The sequence below is a fragment of the Notothenia coriiceps genome, unplaced genomic scaffold (genome assembly GCF_000735185.1).
Source record: "Notothenia coriiceps isolate Sejong01 unplaced genomic scaffold, NC01 NC01_scaffold00000339, whole genome shotgun sequence".
Classification (NCBI taxonomy): domain Eukaryota; kingdom Metazoa; phylum Chordata; class Actinopteri; order Perciformes; family Nototheniidae; genus Notothenia; species Notothenia coriiceps.
This window is the reverse complement of record NW_011333040.1, coordinates 23,378,693-23,404,643: the sequence shown is the minus strand read 5'-3', so window position 1 is coordinate 23,404,643 and position 25,951 is coordinate 23,378,693. Positions and strand designations below refer to the sequence as shown.

General features: G+C 38.5%; 3 protein-coding genes and 1 pseudogene across 3 annotated transcripts in view; 2 read left to right on the top strand and 2 right to left on the bottom strand.

Annotated features, from left to right (window-relative positions):
- Positions 1-202: 202 nt before the first annotated feature.
- On the bottom strand, positions 203-2,778 carry LOC104952557 (poly(A) polymerase type 3-like; annotated as a pseudogene).
- Positions 2,779-4,272: 1,494 nt separating this feature from the next.
- LOC104952547 (ribosomal protein S6 kinase alpha-4-like) lies at positions 4,273-13,247 on the bottom strand (the record flags this gene model as incomplete). The annotated part of the gene is made up of 12 exons (XM_010779387.1): positions 4,273-6,582; positions 6,681-6,844; positions 7,615-7,774; positions 7,862-8,053; positions 9,084-9,254; positions 10,028-10,121; positions 10,262-10,395; positions 10,969-11,094; positions 11,777-11,938; positions 12,037-12,187; positions 12,357-12,460; positions 13,161-13,247. Coding segments are annotated over 12 exons (1,791 nt in total), but the record flags the coding sequence as incomplete, so codon positions are not given.
- Positions 13,248-14,168: 921 nt separating this feature from the next.
- LOC104949171 (stress-induced-phosphoprotein 1-like) lies at positions 14,169-17,009 on the top strand. The gene is made up of 7 exons (XM_010775478.1): positions 14,169-14,348; positions 14,520-14,616; positions 14,704-14,828; positions 14,920-14,956; positions 15,083-15,186; positions 15,650-15,825; positions 15,904-17,009. The coding sequence occupies exons 1-7, from the start codon at positions 14,184-14,186 to the stop codon at positions 15,974-15,976; spliced, it is 777 nt and encodes a 258-aa protein (XP_010773780.1). The 5' UTR covers positions 14,169-14,183; the 3' UTR covers positions 15,977-17,009.
- Positions 17,010-17,577: 568 nt separating this feature from the next.
- The window catches only part of LOC104952537 (stress-induced-phosphoprotein 1-like), a 12,100-nt gene continuing 3,726 nt past the window's right edge, over positions 17,578-25,951 (top strand). The window contains exons 1-6 of the mRNA XM_010779376.1: positions 17,578-18,568; positions 19,401-19,472; positions 19,940-20,007; positions 20,218-20,368; positions 20,560-20,675; positions 21,399-21,506. Coding sequence (XP_010777678.1) covers positions 18,481-18,568; positions 19,401-19,472; positions 19,940-20,007; positions 20,218-20,368; positions 20,560-20,675; positions 21,399-21,506 — 603 coding nt within the window. The 5' untranslated portion in view covers positions 17,578-18,480. The remainder of the gene's footprint in view (positions 18,569-19,400; positions 19,473-19,939; positions 20,008-20,217; positions 20,369-20,559; positions 20,676-21,398; positions 21,507-25,951) is intronic.

Here is a 25,951-nt window from a genome sequence, read left to right as displayed (position 1 = left end):
ATCCATCAGTTACGGTATGCAATATATAAAGAGTCTGCCTTAAGTAGCTCACATTAATATAAACTCAAATACCAGTTCACGCACTATAAAGCACAATGTGTGAAAACAAATACATCATTCAGATGAAAATAAGCAGAGCAGTATTTTATGCAGTGTGAATTTTCACACTGTTCCATCTTCATTAAGAAAAAACACAACGTGACAAAACATCAGATATAAAGATCTGCCTTCTTTGAAAGCATAATTATACTATTAGAAAAAGCATCAAGACAGATACAAAAATGTATAAAATATAAGAGCTAAGAATGACTAATAAACTTGCTGGAGATGTCAATATTTAAGAAAGTATATGTTTTGAATGCTGATACACATGTTCATATTTGGGCAGATTATTACATACTTGTACTTCCTGAGGAAATTGGGCTTCTCAAAGAGTTGGGACCAGCGGGTGATAGTGTGGCCTGTGAGAGAGGAAGGGAAAGCTTGTTAAAAATGAATCTCCTCTGTGTGTATGATTTCCTGTAATATTCTTAAAGATGTGAGTTAAACATTGCTAAATCGTGCTAACCTAATCAAAGTACAGTGCAGTGATTGAAGTTGAAATGCTTATTTCTGATCAACTGATTGTAAATCACAGGACAGTTCTTAGACTGTGCTCTGTGAGCATCTGATGGATGTCTGAGTGGAGACATACCGCGCTGGATCTCCTCCTTCATGATGGCCAGGGTGGAGGGAGTCACGTTGAAAGCAGTGTTCTGCATTGGGTATGCCGGCGTGATGATCGGCATAGAGTGGGAGCGGTCTGCCAGATTAACCTGGAAAATGCAGAAGAACACAACATCAGCTTTCAGTTGCTTTTGGGCTAATTGTTAGTTAACTGACATATTTATAGTTTAAATTCTGCCGTGGCCTTACCCTTGCATCCCACACAGGAAGGTTGAAATGACAATCCTTCAACTCCCTCAACATGATGGGGTTTGGCCACTTCCTGTCACAAAACAAGATTTATACAAAATATGGTTTAGTGGATTTTTTATTGGAAAGATGGCATTTACTGAAGAAATGGGAAAACTCAACACACGTTGTACTCCTTGAAAAACTTTGTGACGAGGGTGGAGGCTGAGGCGTTTGGGTACTCCTGGCAGATTCTGGCTACCAGAATGGCCCAGGAAACACCGCCCAGGAAACCCAGACGAGCTTGAGTATATGTTTCTTTCTGAAGAGAAAGGATGAGAGAACAGATTAAGACCTCCACTTCACAATGTTACCTCATGATAACACTGGCATGATCTAATCTGCTCTAACCCACTGCAGATTGAGTAAATTAGGTTCATGGCTGTTTTAGTATTTTCTGATTCATTTAGTCAAACAAGAAGAGATCTCAACTCACGTTTGGCCCAGAGCTTTATGGTCCTCAGAGCGAGTCTGAAGTTCTGAACATTCGGCACGAGCCTGAGGATCTCCTCTGTTACTCTGTAGCCTACAAAAAACAAACAAGAGAAATATTAATATCAAAAAAGTTACTGTAAAAAAGGCAGACCAAAATACATCACAAAAACGTTCCTGACGGGTTCAGCTGTCAGGTACTAATGCTGCAGGATGTCCCCGCAGGTCTCTAACGTGATGCTTACCGTTCAGACTCCTCACAGAGTGGAGGTCCGTCCCCTGTAGCCAATCCTCTCGGAGCAGGTCCATTTCCTGTGGGACTCTGTACCTGGCCACCCTGGCAAAGACTAAGTCTATCTAGGATGTAACAGGAGCACACGAACAAAGATGAATATACATGCTGACAAACCTTTGATTGAAGAATACTGAAGACTGCAGAGACAACATTTCTTCTTAGGTCAAATTACCTCAATTCCTTCAAAGGTCAGTTTAACGACAGGGACGAATGCCTCTTCAATGACCTGAAGACAACAACAGTCAGTAACTTGCAACAGGGTAAAAAAAGTAACTTGTCTTAATGAATGTCTTATAGACGTACCCGTATGTCTTTGACCTCTCTCTGCCTCTTCAGTTTTCTAACGAAAGAGGAGAAGAAGTCCTTCCTCTGGAGGAAACCCGGTCCCACACAGAGGACGTCGATGTCGGCGCCTTTCGAGGCGACCCCCAGGTGATGGGAGCCGAAAGGGACGAGCTTCCCTCCAACCTTTATTTTTTATCTTTTATTGATATCAGATAATGATACTACAGATTATTCAATTATTAATTAAATGTTTCGTTTTGGTATTACATTCATTTGTATAGTACTGTATCATGTCTGTATCACTTGTTTCATTTGTATTTTCTTTAGTTTTACACGCTCGAAAAAAATATAAAATAAACTAAACCTTCTGCGGGACAATGTCTGGGAAATTCTACAATAATAATAAGAAATAAAAACGATGTTACCAAAGCAATAACACATTTCAAAAATAATTTGAGGGCTTACTTTTGGAACAACAATATTTTATAAAGATAGATGTCTTACCATTTGCCAACACATCTCTATGAGCCACTCTTTGAACAGTGACTCCAGTCTCTGGACCACATTCTCTCTGCAAACAAGACACAAAGAGCATTTTCAGACTTTGTAAGTCCCCCCCGGGTACCCTTAAAATCATAAGCCTACCTCTCAAAGCTGTATTAATGACATCTTAATGAAGAAATATATAAATATGCATCTCACCTATGTCTCAGCTCCACGTAGCTCTCAAAGCATCCGAATGACTCGAGAATCTCGATCAAGTCATTTTCTTGGGCACTTTCCTCCTGACGTGTTGGTGGGGGGGGGGCCATACACCTTTTGTTTAGGTCTGGATGGAGCTGTCCTCCTTGTTCGTCTGAAAAGGCACATATGGATGTTAGTGCACTATTAATACAACAGTCATGATAAATAAATATAAAGGGAGATAAACTATATCACGAAACATTGGTTGAGTGGAAAATAAGGTGACTCAACCCCCCCCCCCCCCACAAGAAATCTGAAAGTACTGATGTCAACTGCATATAGTAGGCTACTGCTAGCATATGGTATGTATCAATACAAGTCCAAAACATTACAAAACACAAGTTTAAGCAAATTAAACAAACAAGTTGACTTGCAAAATGTAAAAAAAATGTAAAAAACAATGAAAAAACAAGACTCAAGTAGGCTACTTACCGAGGCATTGTAGCAACAGTTGAGCTCACCAAGGTTGATATATTTATCAGGTTTTGGAAACTAGTTAAAAAGGTCTCTCTCTGCAAACAACAGGTGCTCTGCGTATGTTTGTGTGTGTTTGTGACTGAGATGAGTTTAGGAACACTGACTGGATTCGTATCGAGCGCTCACCATATGACGTCTTCTTCTGAACGGAATTTAAGAACCATGGCACGTGAACCCAGAAAAAACGCCACGTGACTCCGAACTGTTCATGTTTTAATGCCGCGGCAACTAAGTTTTCTTTAAATAAAACGCATCATCTTACAAAGTTAAATGTTTAGTCGAAATATAAATCTTAATATAGTGTTGTTTGCAATAAGTATGAATAAAAACCCATATATTTTGAAGTGATTCAATGAACTTTTTCTTTTAGAAAAACGTGTTTCTACAAGTAGGCTACTACATTTTGAAAAGTACTTTCGAATTATTAGATATCAGCTAAGTAGGTATTAGTAACTTAAGGTAGCCTACTACGTTAATGTAGTGTAGTAAAAGTTAAATATTTACCTCTGAATTTTAGTGGAGTAGAATTACAAATGAGCATAAAATGGAAAAGCTCAAGTAGGCTACAAGTAGGCTACATTAAAATTGTACTTAGTAGGCCTACAGTACTTGAGTAAATGTATTGGACTGGATATATTTTTCGGTATTTTAATTCCTTATTGACACCTAAGGCAGCCTAGGTTGAGATACTAATACACAAACGACTGTTTTGTGGGCGAAGTAATAATTTATTGCGGTAATTATCTGTTAAGAAGCTCCACTGTAAGAACTGAAATAACAGCAGATAGGTGGGGTAGTTTGACTGAAATGAAACACTGTTAAAGAGGTTGAAATTACTCCACTTACTGCTTGTGGCTATAACTGACATACTGCCACTACAAAATCCACACAACCCCTTTTCTTACCTGTCCTTCGTGCAATATGCCAAAAGTGGTGCTTATAGTCCAGACTTTCCCTCTCTCTGTTATGAAATATGTTCGCTTTTTGAATGATTATCAAACTCTGTGCACTAGGTATCAAACATCTGTCCTTTATTAATCACAAACATTAGACCAATAACATCAGTAAAAAGACAAGTCACACCATTTATTTAAAAGTTATGTTTATTTTTGCACCAACCAAAAATATTGGCGCAAAAGTACAATTCCCAGTTACAACATCAGTGACAGTGCATCTCATTAAAATGATAAAGCTCAAAAAAAGGAAGAGAAATAAAGAAAAATATCATTTACTACAATAGAATATAAACACCAAATAAAGCAGTGTCTTAAGTAAAAATGTCAAATACAAACAACCAGTTACCTTTAAACAGACAAAGGCGGCAAGCAACATGAAAATAATACAGTCAATTGTAATAATGCATATCTGGTACAGAAACATAGGTACAACTAACATCCCAGCACCATTCATGCCATTCATTCACACATACTGTATGTACCAATGTATGTTCATTTGCACTAATTGGCAACTTGTGAATGAAATCGACACACACACAAACTCACACACACAGCTGGTAAACAACAATATCCAATTTAATTATCAATCCCATTACCACGGCAATAAATCAATTACATGTAATAAATATTAGCAGAAGCACCTTTAAAGCTGAAATGTGTTTTAATTGATCAACTGACTGTGCAACATGTAAAAAACAAAAGCCAACAACATTACATCAGATAACTAATATACCATTAAAATAATTCAAATTTTAAATCATTACATACATTTGTTTTGCTCTAAATCAAGAAAGAGTATGTACAAAAGTTGTATGATGGTCTCGTCAGAACCATATTAAATTCATAATTAATTCTCATTATGTAACATTATTCGGTTTTCAAAGCCATACAATGTTTTAAAACCACATGTGTAAAAAGACCCTTAAGCTGAGCGTGATTCAGGGGCCTCAACTTTCCCTGTATCAAATCAAATTGTATTTGTGATGGTCTCATAGGGAAAACTGTAACACCTTTTAAAAATTCAAAAGCCCAAGGCGAAGAACAAGGGATTTTGCTCCAATTTACGTGCAAACACTTAAGCTGCAATTGTTATCATAGAAAACATTGTGAGTGACATTTCCATAGTAAGCCAGAGCTACCAAAATAAAGATCTTACAGTTTATCATCATCACAACAGATTAGCATGCTAGAAATGTTCAGAGCGGCACAAAAATGCGAGTAATTTACAGCAAGTAATGAGGAAAAACTATTCCATGACTACTGTTGAACACTTACTGCGACCTGTTCAAGCTCTACAAATTGCTTGCAAATACTTTATTAGAACCATCGATCAAGAGATGTGGCCCACGATTTGTTCAATGAGATCTGTGGAGACTGACTGCATCCAATAGAGACGATTTATACAACAAAGTGTTGGATAGTTTATACAAATCATATCCTTTTCCCTCTGCGCTCAGTCCTTCCAGCAATTAGCCTTTCTTTTTTAACATTTAAATTATTTGCAAATAGCGCAAGAGGAAACCATTTTGATATTTACAGAGCACAGGGCCTATATGTGGCACAGCACTTGGGGCCACATTTTGCAGATTTCTGCCAATCATATGTGTGGCAACATTCAAAATAACTAAATACAATCAGAGGATAAAGCCTGTGAATTCCTGGAAGGACTTTTAATTTGCTTTTATGCACATTTGTGTGTACTCACAACAGCTCAATATATATTTTCCATGTGTTGCTGTATATATATATGTATATATATATATATATATGGCTTCTGCTCATTTATGGCTCCTTTTCCCTTTATCCCTATATAGCCAGGCACTGTTTCTGACCCACAGTGAAACAGGTACATTTCTCATATTTAACTTTTAGTGTGTAATATCACCCCATTATAGTAAGTGAATACGAATAGTTTTCTCAAGGCCATACATGACTGTGCAATCTTAAAGATGCCAAAATTCCTTTCTCTTCCATCCACTCCAGAGAAAATACAGTTTGTTTCAGGGAGAAAATGGCATGGTGAATGAAGTTGCTGTTAAAACATGGAATTCAATGTTGTATTGAAAACTTCACACGAACTCAAACCAGTCTTTTGGTTTGTCAGAATGTTTTTTGGACACTGGAGGATGTTGTGTTGCCAGTATAAGCACATACCTCTTCCCTTTCCCTGTGATCTCTCCTCTGCCAGTGAGGCTAGCTCTGCTTTGGGCTCACAGTTTGCTTCGGGCTCACAGTTTCCTTTGGGCTCACAGTTAGCTTTGGCTGTGCTTTCGATGCTGTTGCAGAGGCAGAGGAGGTGGAAGATGAGGAGGAAGAAGAGGATGAACTCCACCGGGTCTCAACGCCTGTACTTGTCATCTTCAGCTTTCTGCGTTTTGCAAGGGGAGCATTGTCAACACTTTTCAGAAAGAAGCCCTCTCTCTTGCCACGGTTGAAAGCCTGGTGAGGGAGCGAAACAAACAAAGAAAAGTAAGATGAAGTTCAGGCGATCTTTTATTTTTAGGAACTTTACTAAATTGTCAACACAATGCTTTTACCTTGTAGGTGGCGTTTACATAGGTGCGGACAGTAGGTCCACTAGACTCCAGCACATCTGGAGTGCACAGAGGAGTGGTGGACATGGAGGCTCCGCCCTGCAGCCAGCTGTTCTCCTTCAGATCAGAGAGTTTGAGACGCATCTCCGGGTCCACTGTCAGCAGGCCTTTAAGGATAGAGGATGGTTTAATACACTGATGTATCGACTCCTTTAAAGCAATACAACAATATATATTATCTATTGTATAACAATAATGAATATATAAAGTTTAGACATATTGTTGACTGATATACATGATAGGGAAATTCTGACCAGGGTAGAGAAATCACTATTTCTTTCGTTGGAGAAAAAAGAAATACATTTTTTGTTTTAGTTAACAGCAGTAGAGTTTTTGGTCATTTTCAGGTTCATATTTGTATTTTGTGTCTCTACTGTGACATGTCTCCATGCTTTAATGTTCAAAAAGCTCTTTCTTTTTCTCATACTGCCTGTGGTGCAGCACCTCTTTTCACCCTCTGTCTGAAACCAGAGCCCACTCTGCTCTGATTGGTTATCTTGGCAGCTCTCTTGTGATTGGCCGATCACTTAGAGATGTCTCGCCCTTTAGCCTATCATATACAATGTGCTGGAATGCTAGCCAATAAAAGTGTTACGTAGGGATTTCCTATGTTACACAGGTAAACAAAGGAGTCCAATAGGGCCCTTTTAATAACTATAACATTGTATTGTAGCCCTACATTTTCAAGAATGTATTTTATTTCCCTGTATAAGTGAATTAGACAAAACAATCCGATATGGAAAAAAGAATGTTGACAGCTGATGAGCCCTAAAAAACCTCCATCTCACCCAACGGGCAGGCTACAACAAAGCACATTCTGTTCAAGTTATGTTATGTGGCCCTAATAAATGTGTCACCTACTCACTATATCACATACCTTTAACAAGCTCTTTGGCATCCTCCGACACGCCCTTCCAGGCCTCCCCTTCCAATGAGAAATCACCCTCCTTAATTTTTTGCATGATGTCTGCAGCATATGACGAGGTCATCCCCCGCTGCTCACTCTGAAATGGCACCTGGCCTGACAGCATGGTGTACTGCAGAAAACACACACAGCGAGTCATTAGTACTTCAGTTAACCTTACTGATGGGACAGAATCAGCAATTTTTTTGGTTTAAATTACCAGGATGACCCCGAGACTCCAGAGGTCACAGGCTTTGTCGTATCCTGCACTCTCAAAAAGTTCAGGAGCAGCGTACTGCAGCGTGAAGCAGGGGGTCTGCAGGGGGGCACTGCCTGCAGGGCACAGGCGGGCAAATCCAAAATCTATTACTTTCAGCACAGATTCCTCCCCCTCATCTGCAAACAGCACGTTCTGCAAGGGAAACAAATTAGAAGTCTATGATCATCCCCTTTTTCTTTACTTTTTAACACTCTGAAAAAGCAAAAACTGATCAATATTTTGAGTAAATCCTAGTACTACCACTATATACTGAATATTGGTATGTTCCTGAACGTACTGTTTGCCTTACTTAGTGTTCTGTTTGGTATTTTCAAGCCCAGTGCAATACATATGGTGCAAAGGTGTGAGTAGAGGGCAAACAGATGGGGGTTTCATTCAAACGAGGCAATGCTAAATTAATTGGTGAAAATGAGTTTAGATGCTGTAAGACAACAGCTCTTTAAACATCACCCATCTGACAGAGACTCATCATTATGTGATTCTGTCAACAAAGTCAACACTTAAGAAGAAATGTGAAGCAATTATGGAATAATGTAGATAAACAGTTTTAATTAAACACCCTCCAGCCTGTAAACGCATTTAGATTGGCATCAAAACTAAAAGTTTATGCGTTTACGACAGGCATCTCCGTAAAACACTCTGCGCGGAGCTAGAAGTTAATGGGTGATTCCTACCACTATCTGTCATTCACAGCTGCTTTATACTATATGAAAGCCTTTCCCCTTTAGTTAATTAAATCCCACAGCCATCTGAAGACGGCCGCATGCGTGTGTGATAAATCTGCAGCCTTCATTTTGAAAAGTGCTTCACCGCAGTAGAGATATTATGCACTGCTGTCCACTGTGTTTGCCTCGATTAAATGTTCAAATGATGCTGCCAAAAATAACAACATGCTTACATCGAGATATCCTCAGGGCACACAGAACACATGCAGCTCACAGTGGAAAAAATAGAGACAATTAAACTTCACTCTGTGTCGACTAATTCTCTCTCGCCAAATATCCCTGGCCAATAATCCCACGTGCCATGGCTTCCTTTCTAATATGTAACTTCCCTGGAAACATTTACATTTTTAATCACTGAAATGTATTTTTAATTATGGATGCAATGACTTCAGACTGAATAATTTAGGAATGAATCAAATCATCAAAGTCCAGCCCACCTCCGGTTTGAGGTCTCTGTGCACGACTCCGGCCTCGTGCATGAAGCTGACAGCTGAGAACAGGCTCTGTAGCAGCTGACTGGCCTCGGCCTCTCCGAACAGTTTCTTCCTCTTGATCCTCTCCAGCAGCTCCCCACCTCGCAGAAGCTCCATCACTAAATATGTGTGGTACTGAGAGAGAAAACAAAGGAAGAGTTCATACGCTTTCCATAATTTAAAGTTCATGCAATAGGGATGCAAAGTTAAAAATGAAATGTGCAATATTTGTTTTAAATTAAATACTTTGGTGCTGCAGAGATCTCCAAGGCTACAAACGGACTTTTAAAAAAACACAATGATCCTTTTTACATATTACGCTCATTTTCAGCTTCATACTGTATCTGTATTTGTTCCTTCACTGTGACATGTGTCCATGCTTTAATGTTCAAAAAGCTCTTTATTTTTCTCATACTGCCTGTGCTGCAGCACCTCTTTTCACCCTCTGTCTGAAACCAGAGCCCTGAGCCTGCTCTGATTGGTTAGCTGACCGGCTCTGTTGTGATTGGTCAACTGCTTAGTGATGTCCTGCCAATTAGTAGAACAATGTGTCGAAGCACTAGCACCAATAGAAGCGCAAGGGTTACATAGTGATGTCACTATGTAACTGAAGTAAACAAAGATATCCAATGGAGGGCAGGGGGGAGGGTGAGGGAACTTTAGGAATTTAGCCTTTGCAGACCATTTCCAAGCACTAAAACCTACACGATAGAGAAACAAAAGCATAATAGGCTTTTAATATATATTTCAATAACAATGTGAAAATGTTTTAAAAGTTACCGTTACCTGTTATTTTATTAATCATATCGCAATTGAAATATCAGTCATTAATAGTTATGTTTTCCAAATCAAATGCCGTATATTAAATATTTCACGTTATATCATGTCATTGGTTTCCTCCACTGTACCTGATCAGTGTAGACTTCTTGCAGCTTGACGATGTTTGGGTGACTCTCACATTGCCGCAAAGCAGCCACCTCCCTCTGGGTGTTTGCTTCCATCCTAACACAGTTTGCACGTGTTAAAAAGGACATGCTCAGACCTAAACCGTCAGACTGTACATCATTACTGTAAGAGATAGTTACACACAAAAACTTGAAGCTGTAACTAAGACGGTGTAGCAGCATCACATCTCCACTCACCTGCGGCTGACGATCTTGACCGCATACTCGTGTCCGGTTTGCTTGTGTCGGCATTTCCTGCACACAGAGAAGCTACCCTCACCCAGGGGGGGGCCATGGAGACACAGCTCATAGTGCTGAAAGAAATGGGACTCCTGAACAAAGAAGGGATGTAATGAGTCACAGTGAACTATAAGTGCTGTTTGTTTCCTTCATGTGTGCATAGCAGTGTTAACGAGACCTGAAAAGTCAAATTGGAAAAGGTTTGCTATATAAATAATATGACTCATAATTTGCATTTATAATAACATTACAGATTTTCTTTTCTCTACCAAACTGTGATGCATTTTGGGTTATTAAAATAAAGTAGTACAAAGATGATCCACTCAAAATCTGACCCTAGTTTATCCAGTCCTAAACAGAGACTGTAAAAGCACCTAATACTTGTGACATTTCTTTCATATTGCCTAACCGTTAAGAAAACATGACAAAACATGTAGTGAAATCATGTAGGCAAACTTTTGTAAATAAACTAGCTTCTCTTCCTTCCTGTCCTCATTATCAAATACTACCGAGCCTAGTTTTTGAATTCTTTTTTTAAATCAGCATAGATTTTACAAAACCGACTTTCTACAGTAGTGCAAAGAAAAACAACTAACACTAAATCCTTTAAAAACATAACCCAAAATGTATTTATACGATAAGAACCACTGGTTTAAGTTAGGCACCTCTAACATGGCACTGCGTTGGACAGATGCTGAAGCTGGACGATCCGCACCGATCTGGGATTGCACAAAGTCTCCCATCACCGCATTCTTGTTGAACAGGATGGAGGGAGCAATAAAAGAGTAACCCTAAAAAGGACAGAGAAGCAATGTTAGGTGTATGACCAAGAAGTCAACTTTGAGAGAGAAAGAGAGAAACGTTTTAACTCAACCAATTTTACATATGCAGTTCTAGTTGCTTCACTTGTGGTTTGGACTTTGGTGCATCGCAGTGTTTGTTGATTGTTGTCTAATGCTTTAATAATTCTCATCAAATTATTATTAGTTGCTGACATATGCCAGTCACCCTCATGATGTATTACACAGCTTTGTAGAAACTTTGTAATGACGCTTCCTGTATATATATATATATATATATATATATTGTCGCTTAGTAGACAAAGTAAACAAAATGTACTTTAAAAAAAAAAGGTTCGACCCCAACTGTTATAGTGACTTGCTTCACGTACGTCATCATTTAGTTGCTAAATCTGTTTCCATTCCACTTTGTCGCATTTTATTTCAATGGTACAACTAATTCAATATCAGCAACGCGTGCAAAAAAAACGTAAGCGATATTTGAAAAAAATCAATGTTTTACGTTTCAACCAATTTTCAATTTTCCAAAAAAAGCTGGTGAATAGAATTGCGAAGCGAGAGAGAAAGGGCAGACTATATAAAATCCTAAACAATTTAAATATATATAGAAAATGCATAAGACATCTCATCACACAATATGATTTAATATTCAACAAGAACAGCAAGCACTGACCTGGAACAGGCGGTCGGTGCTTGGCGGCGTGCTCGCAGGAGAGTAGACCGGATCCATCCCAGTGAACTCCTCAGCAAAGTTCCCCGTGTCCAGTTCACTCTTCAGCTCCGGCTTGAATGGACTTGGTAACTTCTTCTCTGCTAGGTCCGCCCAGTTCAGTCCCTGTTAGGAAAGACAGAGCAGATGAGGAGGGTTGTGAATGAATGAAAGGAGGTGACAGGGGAAGGGAGATATACGAGAAACAGTCTGGTGGATGGGACCTTGAAGAAGGAATGTGCTTTGATGTCTTCAGACCCCCGGGGTCCTGAGCCCAACCTCCTGTGGGGATCTTTCACCAACAACTTCCTCAGCAGGTCCTGAGCGATGGAGCCGATCATAGAGGGGAATGGTGGGTCACAGCGCAAAATCCGTCTGACAGTAGAATGGTGGTGGGGAGGGACAGGGAAATCAAATAATTACCATTTAGAGACAACAAATTCTAGATTAGCTTTGATATTTCCGCCGTTTTAATGATAACCACCTGTATGTGTTAGGAAGGTTGATTATCTAAAAACATTTTTTATGGAGATGGAGCACTCACTTTGACACCTCACTTTGAGAGTTCCTCTCTCCCTCCAAGGTAAAAGGTGAAGCCCCCGTCAGAAGCTCAAACATCAGGATTCCAAGGCTCCACCAATCCACTGACTGAAGGAGAAAACAGTTTAAAATGTATAAAATAATGGAAATAGGGTGAAATAGGGGCAGATAAGAGAACCATTGTGTATTTATTGAGCAGAACCTGGGTTGTCTGTTATGATACTGACTGCCTTCAACCACAAAAGTGAATCTTATCTTTGAGTGTTTGAAAATGTATCATAGCCCTGCAAATGCACCAACGTTTTCACGACTCAGCATTCGGCTATTTATTTTTAAAGGGGTCTGCAAAGGCTAATATCCCAAAGTTCCCTCCAGACGTCTCCTACAACCTGCCTGAAATGCCTCCATTGGACTCCTTTGTTTACTTACATAACATGGTGACACTACGTAACACTTGCGCTTCTATTGGCTAGCATTCCCATACATTTTACGTGATAGAGATGTCCCGCCCCTTAGCCTCAGTGGATGACCAATCACAAAAGCCGGCCAGCTGACCAATCAGAGCAGACTGGGCTGGGCTCTGGTTTTAGACAGAGGGTGAAAAGAGAGAATCTAAACGTGTCCCAGGAGAGGCACAAAATAATATTATGAAACCTGAAAATGAGCATAATAGGGCCCTCTAACTGCAATCTCTTTACTGATTAATGTTCAACTCATGTGGATCTCAATAGAATAATTACTTACCAGTTACTACTACTCTTCAATCTTCAACGTGACCAAAAAAACACGAACAACATGTTTGATTTACCTTGCCATGCCCAGATTTCCCCCTGATGATTTCAGGTGCCATGTACTCAATGGTGCCACAGAAAGAGTATGTCCTTCCCTTCTGTACGGAGGAGAAAGGGAAGATATAGTATAAGTATTAAAAACAATCTTGTATAAATAAAATATTGTTNGTCAGCTGCAGCTCACAGAATCAGCCCCCTGCAAAAACAGGGCTGGAGAACAGCAAATAGAGCGAAATGAGGCATGGCTAAAATGCATGATCTGTTTGGTAATTTTAAAACAGAAACAATACAATATATCAGTTAAATATAGCATGATAGGTGTCCTTTTTAAAAGTAATTCTGTCCTTCATCTTACCGCATCATTTATGAGAATACATTTCTTTATTTATTTATTTCTCCAAGTTATGTTTTTGTGCACTGAGGAGTCTCAAACAGGCGTTTGTTAAATCATTTTAAAATTGGCTTTAATCAATTTGTGGAAATGTATTCTTCATAAATTATAAATGAGAGGTAACATTTTATTTATGGTATTATTTCCACATGTTTCTCTCCATTCTGCCAACGGTGTCACAGTTTCTCGTCTCCCATTTTTGTGCCGTACGCATGGGTCAGAGTTTGTGTGGAGGACCGCACATTTTCCCGTCAAGTTTGTTTTTTATAAATAGCAAACATTGTGTGGAAACTGGCGTTCGCCATCTTTTGAGCTTACGCACCGTTTCTAAATGAGGCCCCAGGTTGGGATTTGGGCAGCATTTGATGAGAAAATGTGTGTTGTATAGGAAACCATGATGTGTCAGTGTTGCTCTATTATTCCACACTTCATACTGGCCAAAGAGGACATAGTGATGTTACTGCTACTTAACCTTTTAATTGTGGTCACAAGCTCTAAGGTGGAATTAGGACCGTTGTTTTAGCTAGTAGTTTCATAAGAATGATTTATTTCTGAACTGTCCACTACTCGAATGAAAAGTTCCCTCATTCTCTGTGGTTTGCTTTTGAGTCTTCGGGTAAGAAAGCAAGCGCTCCAGCTCTCTGATGTAATGACATGTTTATCTTGTTCCGTCTCCTCCTTCTCTTTGTATAGGGCCTTGGCTAGGATTGGTAACTCGTACTTCAAGCAGGAACAATACAAAGAAGCAGTTCAGTATTTCAACAAGAGTTTGACGGAGCACCGTACTCCGGATGTCTTGAAGAAGTGCCAACAGGTGCAGTGAAAGCTGATTTCTAACCGAAATAAAAGTTATTGTGACTCAGAACATTAGACAGTATTGGTAAAGTTTCAGTCTGATTGGGGGGGGAAAAAGGAAAAGTCTAGCGGGAATAAAAACATAACTGGGCATTTGACTTATACCTTGATATTGTTATTGGATCTGCAGGCGGAGAAGATATTAAAGGAGGAGGCAAAAGTAGCCTATATCAACCCCGATTTAGCCCTGGAATCGAAGAGCAGGGGCAATGAGTCCTTCCAAAAAGGTATGTAATTGTTGTAATGCTCGTTGGATAATCATTTAATTCTTCTTTTAAGAACTTCTTTAAAGATGAACTCATACTTTTCCACAGGAGACTACCCCTTAGCCATGAAACAGTACTCCGAGGCCATCAGGAGAAACCCCAAGGACGCCAAACTGTTCAGTAACCGAGCTGCCTGCTACACAAAGCTGTTGGAGTTTCAACTTGCCCTGAAGGTACACCATATCCTCACCCTGCTTCTTCATTAGTCAGTTAAAAGAGATTGTAGCAAAGAAATGACCTTATGATATTATTTTTGTTAATCAGGATTGCGAAGAGTGCATCAAACTTGAGCCCAGTTTCAGTAAGTAGAAACACTTAACATTTTACTTTAATAAAAGTGTTATTTTATTTGTATTTGTTTGACTCTTAACAGTTTATAAAAATTCCTTTTTGATTTTACACCTAATTCAACTACATCTTTCCACAGTCAAAGGCTACACGCGTAAAGGTGCTGCCTTGGAGGCCATGAAAGACTTCACTAAAGCTATGGAGGTCTACCAGAAGGCTCTGGATCTCGAATCTAATTCAAAGGTATTTCACAGGTTGCTAACTCCGTAATCCTGGGAAAATAATAATAATTTACATGAATGTAAGTAACATTTATTTATAAAGTGCTTTTCCCAGACATAGTCACAAAGTGCTTGACAAAGCATTAAAAGATTAAATGACCACACAAGCCACGTGTTAAGACACACAAGTTACCCAACAATATACATATTTAAGTACTTAGTCTTGTTTTTGAATGATAAGTCATTACCTGAATTCCATTTTCAGGTGTAGTGTGACTCAGAATAATAGATTCAATATTCTGTCATCTTTCTCAAAAACAGGAACATGGTAATTCATTGTTATCTTTAGGAATTGATTTGGGGACCATCAAATCTAAGCAAATGCTCAACACCTAAATCTATAAAACAACTACTCTGACGATGGAGACTTATTCATATATGCTTGCTAATGATCAATTGTTTTTCTTCCATTACTCCTCATTCAGGAGGCCACAGAGGGAATACAGCGCTGTATGTTCAGTCAGACGTCTATAAGGACTGACAGTCCCGAGGACGTGAAGAAGAGGGCCATGTCTGACCCCGAGGTGCAGCAGATTATGAGTGACCCCGCCATGCGCATGATCCTTGAGCAAATGCAGAAGGACCCTCAGGCGCTTAGCGAGTAAGTCCAGGAAATGTTTTCAAGTCACATCCTGTTTCTCAGCACAGATAAGTTAATGTCTCTTTTTTCATTCCTCAGACACTTAAAGAATCCAGTGATTGCTCAGAAGATTCAGAAACTCATTGATGTCGGACTGATAGCCATTCGTTGATGATAACCAAGAGAATCCAAGACAACGTGCAAATCCATTCAAAATATGACATCCTCCTTTCTTGCCTTCAAATTCAAAATTATATTGTCATTAGTCTCCCTGAGACTGTGTGTATGGTATGTTTTTTTTTTAAAATCAGTTTCACTTTTTCAATGTATTAAAGAAAGCATCTTGTATGTCATCTGGAAGACTTGTGGACTCCAGGAAACATTAACTGAAAAAAATCTGGATTCATGTGTACAGATGCTCTATTACATAAAATAAAACGGCACAATTTAGTGCAGCAGCACACACCGTGTTTAAAGGGGAAATGCACCCATAAGCAGATAATGCTATATTCCTATTGAATCAGGGTTTAAGGAAATAAACAATATAAAAAAACAAAACAAATGAAGATAACAAAGAAATTGTCAACATAAGTCATTGTTAACTCTTGTTTTTTTAAGTTTGACTAAACATGGTGCTTTAAAGCTGAGCGCTCAGGTTTGTTCAGCTCCTTCCTGGTTGATCTCCTGCCGCAGGTAGAAAGTTGAATCTATTGGCCACTCACATGTTTGGTATTATTTTTGTACCTATCTGAAATATTCCAGGTTAGTTTTTCCGCCTTGCGGTCTTCGGTTGAATGTATTGTGTGTACAGCTAATCAGAATCAGAAATAATAATATCAGAAATGTGCTTTGTGTTTCCATGATTTAAGAGCTTGAGGATGTTGAAACATAACTGGGACTGGAATGGCATTTCATGATGCCATTAAGAGTGTAGGGAAACTGATGAGTGATTTTAAGATTGAGGTTGATACAGTAATTAAGGCAGCCATGTTATTGTTTTTGTACTGTTATACTGTTAGTCAAAAATTAAAATGTTGGAGGCAAAGCTCTTGTGCCAGTTGCAGTCTGCAAGAATACTGTAGAAAGATTGTGATGTGTTGATCTAGCATAACAGTCCTCACGGTGTTGTGATTTGGTGACCAAGTTTACCTTAGCGCAGGCAGTAAGAAGTGTGTTGATTCATGTTAAAGATGCTTTTGACTGGTCTCAAAGGGTGGATTTACCTTTCTAAACTATCAGCTATTGGTTGAGTAACAGGGGTCACAATTATCTCACTTTATGATAAATCTTGTTTGTCTGCTTCAAATGACACAAGCCAACGACACAGCAGAAAAAAAGGTGTGGGCCATGTCTACATTAAAGTCCCATTGTGATAAACTACACACAACGACCAAGTTACTATGTGGTGGATGGTGTTTATGAAACTGTCATTGCAGGTGAAACTTACTTATGGTACATCAGATGTACAGTGAAATATACAGTTACTTCATGTAATTTAAATATGGCTTGTTGTACTATAAGACCAACAATGACTCAATGCAGTAGGAGACCTACATTCTAAGGTCTAATTCTGTGTGATTTTAAAACATTACAATACATAAATAAAAAGTACAATTAGAAATTATTGTATTTACAAATATCAGTGTAAATGGATATGCTTCCTGTTGAGAGATATATGGCAAATCTTTCAGAGTTGAAGGACCTGTCCCTCAGGTCAAATGTATCGTTGAGACAGGATCTGATCTAACTGGTTCTCCTGAGGACTCGAACGTTGCTCCGCCCACACAGGCGGCTCACGTGACTGACCGTCGCCCAGGTTGTGTCGAAAGCATCCTGGTTTTAGCAGTTAGCTACCCTCTGATGAAAAATATAAAGTGAGGTGTTAATATTTGTATATGCGAATTATTAACTTGGCTTTAACGGTGTCCAAGACGACACGGATTTACCTTAACTGGCCCTGATAGATGATATCTGAAGAAGCCAGCTGACATTGCTAACTAAACATTAGCGTAAGCTAACGTCCACACTTTGACGGGCAAGAGCAGCAATTCGTTAGCTAGCTGCTAGTCTGCCAAATTACTACGACCATCCTAGTTAGCCAGGTAACATATCTTGTTGTTGTAGCAATTATGCTAACTATCTAGCGACGTAGGTGTTTACGCACCGAACAACAGGTGATTTTGAACAGACGTTTATGTAAAACTGGCGTTAACGTTATTACTAAATAACGTGAGCTAATTTATCAATAATGACTTATGTGAAGCAGCTAATGCTAACGCTAGCGACTTAAACTTCATTGTAACTAACATACTCAATTGCCGCTGTGATTATATTTCTCATAGTTAATGGTGAAATAAAGCGAACAGCAGCCAGTAGGATGCTTTTTTAAAGCTACGCGTCTGTGTTTTGTAATTCATTTCATCCAATCACGAGATAAATAATTCAAAACATTAGGATGTCGAACGCTTGGGGATTAACATTTGGACAGCAGTATTTTCTAGAAAACACAGCTGTCCGGTCATTTCGGTAATCCCCGTTTTCTTCGTAATGCAGCTACAATAGATGTTTTTAATTGCTGAACGATAAAGTAAAAATCCTGTATACACCAATCAATATTTAGCTATCAAGTTTACCTTTAACAGTCTGTATAGGCTATAGCATACCCTGATTTAAGTTATGTCTGGGGACGCATCTGATAGTAGTGATGACTCCGATACAAAAACAAATGAAAAGGCCTGCACCGTCAAGCATCAAATCACCAATGGTAAGTCAAGGCAACTGTTTGTAATCAACACGTTATACGCTACTATATGTAACCCTACCTATAGAAACCCCAAAACACCGTAGTTTATTCCATCATTCCATGTATTCAACACACGTGTAACATATATACATGTTTTATATTGTTGTATTTTTGTCGATTAAACTCTGCAGAGTTAGAAATGAATACACTTAGTATCTTCTGATAATGGATCTTATGGTAATGTTTTATTGGATTGCATGATACTTAGAGAAGCAAGCATAGTTAGAAACAACTTACACTATCTGATTCGGTCAATACAAAAAACATATTCTCAATTTTAAATACATTAATGACTTAATTCTTTATGGTGTTGTATAACAGAAGACGTTTTTAATTTATTTGGAAAGATCTTACCCACTTGGTCATGTTTTCAGAGCATCAGTGTGTCAGACCTGAGGAGAGGCGAAATATAAAAAGGGCCAATTGTTGCTTTATAGTTTGCATATAAACATTTGTATCCTAGATAGATGTAAATCTGCCAAGAAAGAAAACATTTTATAATATGGTCATTGCAAAAAAGTAACTCAACACATTGAATCATTATTCAAATTATATGTGTGTCTTTTTCTTCTTATATTGTGATATTTTTGCCACTACATGGTATTTTTTTGTCCACTTCTGAATGTCAAAATCAGGGATTACTTTGTGTTAAATTCAGTCCCTCACAATTTAAACATGCTATGTCTTAAAAGATTATGGGTCTTTTTGCATATTTTTAGAGATGCAAATGCCTTTTTTAAATGTGTCTGCTTGTTTTTTATTAAAAACAACAATTACACAATTCTGCCATTAGCTAACCTCACAGGTCACACTGAGAAGGTCGGCATGGAGAACTTTGAGCTGCTTAAAGTTTTGGGCACTGGAGGTAAGTGTCTACATGAAGCATTAAATATAGAAGCAGTTGTTATTGTACCTGAGTTAAAACTTGATTAGATGTAGGAGGAATATATAAAGCAGACGGGAGGTATTTTCCTTCCGTCATTAATTATCTTAAGGGTAGTGTTTTTAATGATTTTTTTTGTAGCTTGTATGAGAAAGCATCCCTGATGACTTGATGCTCTGGTGAAACTGTTCTTAACATTCATATCCTGATATGAAGATTGCAAATCATCATCACAGCATAAGATTTATCAGTGTGTTTGAAGGTATACCATGTGCTGTTGATGTCTCCGTTATTAAATCTGATTCATAATGAATCCCAATGAGAAAAGTAAAAGGCTGTTTTAATCAACACAGCAACACCTTAATAAAGTTAATGTGCAGGAATGCTTTATGAATCTATTGCAGTTATTATATAATGCCTTAATGGTGTATTTGCTTGTCTTTGTCTAGCTTATGGAAAAGTGTTTTTGGTCAGGAAGAACACCGGCCACGATGTGGGCCAGCTATATGCAATGAAGGTAAGACAATTTGTCTAAAAATATTCACCTAAATAAGATGACAAAACAGTTCTTTCTGAGACACAACTTTAAAATACTATTCAAGGCGGGAAAACAATTTATTATATTGTAAATCTTTGACTCATTTTGCTTTTACACAAAATGTATTTAGAATATTTGCACAGCTCATGCTTATTTGGCATGTCAACTTGATTTTGGTCTCTACTCTAGGTGTTAAAGAAAGCAGCGATTGTTCAAAAGGCAAAGACCACAGAGCATACTCGCACTGAGAGGCAGGTGCTGGAGCACATCCGCCAGTCTCCCTTCCTGGTCACGCTCCACTATGCCTTTCAGACGCAAAGCAAACTACACCTAATCCTGGGTGAGTGAGTGATGACACACACTGCAGCCAAACATGAAGAACTCCTGATCGTCAGTCTTGAAGCGCTGAATAGATGTTTTCTTCTTGTTTCTGTTTTCTGTTTGTCTGTTTGTTGGCATAATTTGTGTTTGGGTAATTTTCGTAAATTGTCTATTGAAGCTCTCTGTGTATTTGACTGTGTTTGGGTACAGACTATGTGAGCGGCGGGGAGATGTTCACTCATTTATACCAGCGGGACCACTTTCCTGAAGAAGCTGTGCGGATTTATATTGGGGAAATAATCCTGGCTCTGGAGCACCTGCACAAGGTGGGTGTTTATCCCTCCAGCTCTGTGATTTTAAGCTATATTTATAGATCGGAGTAGTTTTTGGATAGTTCTTTGGATACAAAGATGCCGAAGACAGAGAAAGCACACTTACAGAGACACCAACGTATCTTTTTTATATTTGGTGAAGCCCTAAAAATTCACAAACTGTTGCCTAATCACACACATTTAGCAGATATTCACATTATCATTCAAGTCTCATTGTTGGTGGTCTTTTATCAATGACTCGGTAGCCACCAACTCCCTGACTATTTACCAGATTTTCTAGAACTATCTGTCATTTGGTTCTGGATAAAAGGAATGTAGTTTACTTTAAAGTTGACTTTGACAACTTTATGAACATATTCACTGTTTTTAAATATTAACAGCTGTCTCTAACTTTCTAAGTTATGACCTTGATGCTAGACAGTGCATTTAAAGAAATAAAAACCTTGACATCGCAAAACACTGACATAGTAGATTTTTGACTTTTATGAGTTGTTCCTTTGCATAGCTTCAAATAAAGCAATCTAAGCAAAAGTGTGTCAGTGACTCATATCCTCATTTTGAATTGCTTAACATAGTTGTGAAATGCTGCAATTACTGACAATAACCAGTTGATAATGGCTCATTCTGTCTTCATTGTTTTTAAAAAGGTTTACTAGGTTCTTTTGTGACTCAATGTAGAAATGAAGATGATTCATTATTTGACTGTTTTTTGTTTAGCTTGGGATTGTGTACCGAGACATCAAATTGGAAAATATTCTTCTCGACAATGAAGGCCATGTGGTGTTGACAGACTTCGGGCTCAGCAAGGAGTTTCTGGAAGAAGAGGTATGTAATAGGGTTGCCAGAAACTGACCATGATCAAAATCGATTATTCGGCAGCCCTGGCGGGAGAGAAAAAAAAAAAACTCAGACAAAAGGATTTCCGTTGTTTTCTTTACTGGAACATGTTTAACAGTACAAACAAAATAAACGAAAAATAAACCAACATCAACATGATGCAGTTCCTTGAACTCTTTTTACCTGCCGCTTTGTTCATCTTTAGTCGCACNAATTAAGCACTTTTAAGATGCACACATTTTCAAAAGCTATTTTATTTATTTCCTCTATTTATTTTTGAATGCAGCCCGAAAGGAACATGGATATGTGTAATGTTCCTTTCGGGCTGCATTCAAAAATAAATAGAGGAAATAAATAAAATAGCTTTTGAAAATGTGTGCATCTTAAAAGTGCTTAATTTTAGATAAATACAATAAAGTGTAGCAGCAGATTGAGTTTCCCTTTTTCTTTGTTAAAGGACACCTATCATTCTATATTTAAATGATATATTGTAGGGCCATACCTATATAAAGGTATATTTATACGTTTCTGTTTTCAAAATACCAAACAGATCCTGCATTTTAGCCATGCCTCATTTCGCTCTATTTGCTGTTCTCCAGCCCTGTTTTTGCAGGGGGCTGATTCTGTGAGCTGCAGCTGACCCACGCCCCCCTGCAGGAGAGGGGAGCGTGCTCTGATCAAGTCAGAAGAGGGGGAGAAAATAGATCTCCGTCCTCCGTGTTTTATTATATAGAGTCGTTGTTCATTTGTTTTAAAGCTCAATAAATAACAAAGAAGACCTTTGACCGGCACTTTTCTAATTTTGTCCGGAAGATTTAAACTTTAACGGACATCTACTGAAACTCTGCCGCACGGTCCCCTTGTTCCTTGGAAGAGGCGGAGAGGTGGGTGTTTGTCATCTGCTGATGGACTAACCAGAGAGAATTACAGTGCTTGCCTCGACGGGGAGGGATTGCATTGAATTACAGCAGCGGGAGCAAACGCTTGAAGGGCAGAAGGGCAACCATGGCAACCATGCGCGTGAAGCAGCGTTTCCGCCAGGGGGCCGTCTTGCCGTCATTTGACGCCCTTATTCAGCTCGGGACGCCCTGAACGCGAGCCGAGGGCGTCCAAAAAATATTAATAATTCGAGAGAAGATATCGCTTGAAATAACGAAAAGGAAAAAGGACAAAGACATCCCGCTGTTGGAGGGGCAAACGAGTCTGGTGGGATTATTTTCGGAGTATTGAAGATCGTTTCCCCGACATCGAAGGTGCCTGCTACAGGACAACACGGAACGTGCGCGATTTGGACACGCTGAGCGAGGGGGTTTTAGTGGAGCGCGTGAGCTGCGAGCGCCAGAGCCTTGCAGCGGCGAAACTGAGGCTCCGTGGTAAACTGATAACATGAAGAGCCGTTTGGGAGCTGAAACAGCCGGCGCTTTAAGAGAGCCGAGCCAAATTATCCGGTTCACTAACGTAAAAAGATAGTAGGCCTATCTATAAGGGACGGCTCAAGTCAAAATTCAAAACAACCTTCTTCGTTTATTAACGCTACACCATAGCGTTTCGTGAGTCGGTTGTTGGGTGAAAAGCAAACAGCTGTTTGCTGCGGTGCGCAGCGCGAGCAGGCTCCCGTGAGCGGGAGCGCGCTCCTTCACTACAGACTATCGCGCCACCTAACCATTGGCCAAAATGTTTTTAATACCAGCGGTAACCGGCCAAGCGCCGGGCAAAAAACAATCTTCAAATAAAGAAAGTCACCGGAGGAGCTAAAGGAGAGTGACAGGGAATATGAGAAGAAGTAGTGCAGTGACGCGTCCTAAAACCCTTTTATAATATATCGATTAGATTTATTATTCGAAAAATATGAAAGTAGGGTAGACATGTGGAGATTATCCGGCTGAACNAAAATCTTGAAATAAAATAAAATCCATGGGCACAGTGTAAAAACACAGGACAAAAGCACTGCTCTCTGTCAGTTACATTTTGAAGCATATTGCACTTTTGGCCACACCCCAATCAATAATTTCTTAGCAATGTTCAGCATGGATAGGTGTTGACAGCAATGGCATGGGAAAAGGATTGTGTACAATTTGAAAAGTGGCTTCTGCTCTGCACTGAACCAGTTCAAATATTGCATGGAACCTGCAAAAAAAAAGAGAAGATACAGTAAAACTTGCACGGTTGTGATTGACAAAATCTGTCCACATGCATTTAAAGTTTACACTAGGCAAAGTACTCAAAAGCACCTCTGTGTGTCTTCAGGACCACATTGCCATGATGACACACACATGCAGACTCAATAGATGAAAACAATAGCAGCGTTGCTTTAGCAGCTGGTAATAATGGCTCTGAATTCGCTAAGAGTGACAGTTTAAAAAGTATGCAATTACCTAATTCATTATCTCTTATGCGCTAACCTATTATTTAATGTGCTTCAAAAGGACATGAATATCCCCTTCATCAGTGACCGGTCCACCCCAGGATCTGACCATACGATGGCAACCATCGTGGTCGAGGGAAACAAATGAATGAGCAAGCATTCTACGTTAAATGTGTTCATACTGTTTGAAATAATGACTGTCGGCAGTGTAAACATCTTTGTTACATATTTTTTTTAATTGATGTGTGTGATCTGCAGATTGGTGCCATTGAGAGTTTGTTTCTGTAGTTTTACAAAAACTTTACAGATTTTACATATTTGGCACTGGTTTTGAATATAAAGGCCTCTAAGTTCGTTGTGATGACAGCATGTATTTGCTGTGTCCCCATTTCCCATGGTAATATGGCTAATGTGTTTATTTATTATTTGTGGGGCAATTTAAATTTGTGTTATTTATCTTTTTTTTTCAAGATTTAAATCAAGCTCAGCCCAAGTTCTTTCAGGAAGACTGAATTTATATACATTCACTCCGCAGCTGCATGTAATCAGCTCATCACAGGCGTTCTCTTTAACCTATTACATTTCACCTCATTCTCCAGCAGCCAATCAACGTGCTGCAGCCAAACTATAAAATGGTTCTCCTCTCTCCTGCAGTCAGCTTTGATTTCAGGTGTTCATACACCTTATCATATGGCATGTGTCAATAAATGTTCAAATAAAATGAATTCTCTCCTGATTGAAACATCATGTGTTGAAATAAACAACTGCTGTTCAAAATAAAAAGTGAATTGCCTAATACTTTTGTTGTGGAATCAATTAATTTCTTTCTTTAAAAGGCAAAAACATGAAAAAGCTAAGAAAAAAAATATTGAATACAATATATTTGGAGCAACTTCCTTTATAAATGGTTGTCAACTTAAAAACGTGTGTTCACAATGATGGTAATTAAGTACATACAACTTAAAATTCCTTTTAAATCATAGGGTAAAATAAGTTGGAACAACTTAATTTTTGGAGTAATCAACTTAAAAACTTGTATCCCGAATGAGGGTAATTAAGTACATACAACTTAAAGACCCTTTTAAATCATGTGGTAAAACTAGTCGGAACAACTTAATCTTTTGAGTAATCAACTTCAAAACTTGTGTTTGTGTTACCAATTATTAAGTAAGTGGTAATTAAAAACACATCTGATTGTAGAGGAAAACCTACATTTGTCCAAATAAAACAAGACGGATCAAAACATAAGTAGCTTTATTTAAACTGGACAATATTACAAATGCAGTAAAATAAGGAACTCCAGGAACAACTAATCCATGTCAGACCGAACACGTTAACAGCTTCTTAAATCAGCTTTGGTCCACATTTTGAATGAATAACAACAAACAGCACAACCTGGTCTGCACATAAAACAATCAGCATTCAACTATTAAATAAAGGTCTAATATTTCTTATAGGTTAAAACTATTATCCACGCAAAGAAACACATGATCTAATTCTTAAACCTACTTTACTACTTCTACTAACAACATTCTGTCTAAATGTTCAGTTAATAACAGTAAACAACAAAACCACAAATACACCCTCATTAAGAAAGTGGGATTCAACAATTCAAATCAAGTACAAATTGAAAGCAGTCGCACATTACAAAGAAAAAACAGCAAATTAAAAACATTTGCACGTTCATTTACAGAAGTCATTGAAGAGTTTGGGTTTAGGTCAAAAGAGAGTCAGTTATAACAAATCCATCAGTTACGGTATGCAATATATAAAGAGTCTGCCTTAAGTAGCTCACATTAATATAAACTCAAATACCAATTCACGCACTATAAAGCACAAATGTCGTGAAAAAATACATCTCTCAGATGAAATAGCAGAAAGCAAATATTTTTAATCAGTGGAATTTTCTCACACTGTTTCCATCTCATTTAAAGAAAAAACACAACGTGACAAAACATCAGATATAAAATCTGCGTCTTTGAAGCATAATTATACTATTTAGAAAAAGCAATCAAGACAGATACAAAATTTAATAAAATAAGAGCTTAAGAATGGACTAATAAACTTG

What these genes read in the sequence shown, in the direction of transcription:
- LOC104949171 (XM_010775478.1), top strand. Translation starts at nt 14,184, where the DNA reads ATGACATGTTTATCTTGTTCCGTCTCCTCCTTCTCTTTGTATAGGGCC. An exon ending in CAATGAGTCCTTCCAAAAAG is followed by an intron (nt 14,617 to 14,703) that starts GTATGTAATTGT and finishes ACTTTTCCACAG; the next exon opens with GAGACTACCCCTTAGCCATG. An exon ending in ATCTCGAATCTAATTCAAAG is followed by an intron (nt 15,187 to 15,649) that starts GTATTTCACAGG and finishes CTCCTCATTCAG; the next exon opens with GAGGCCACAGAGGGAATACA.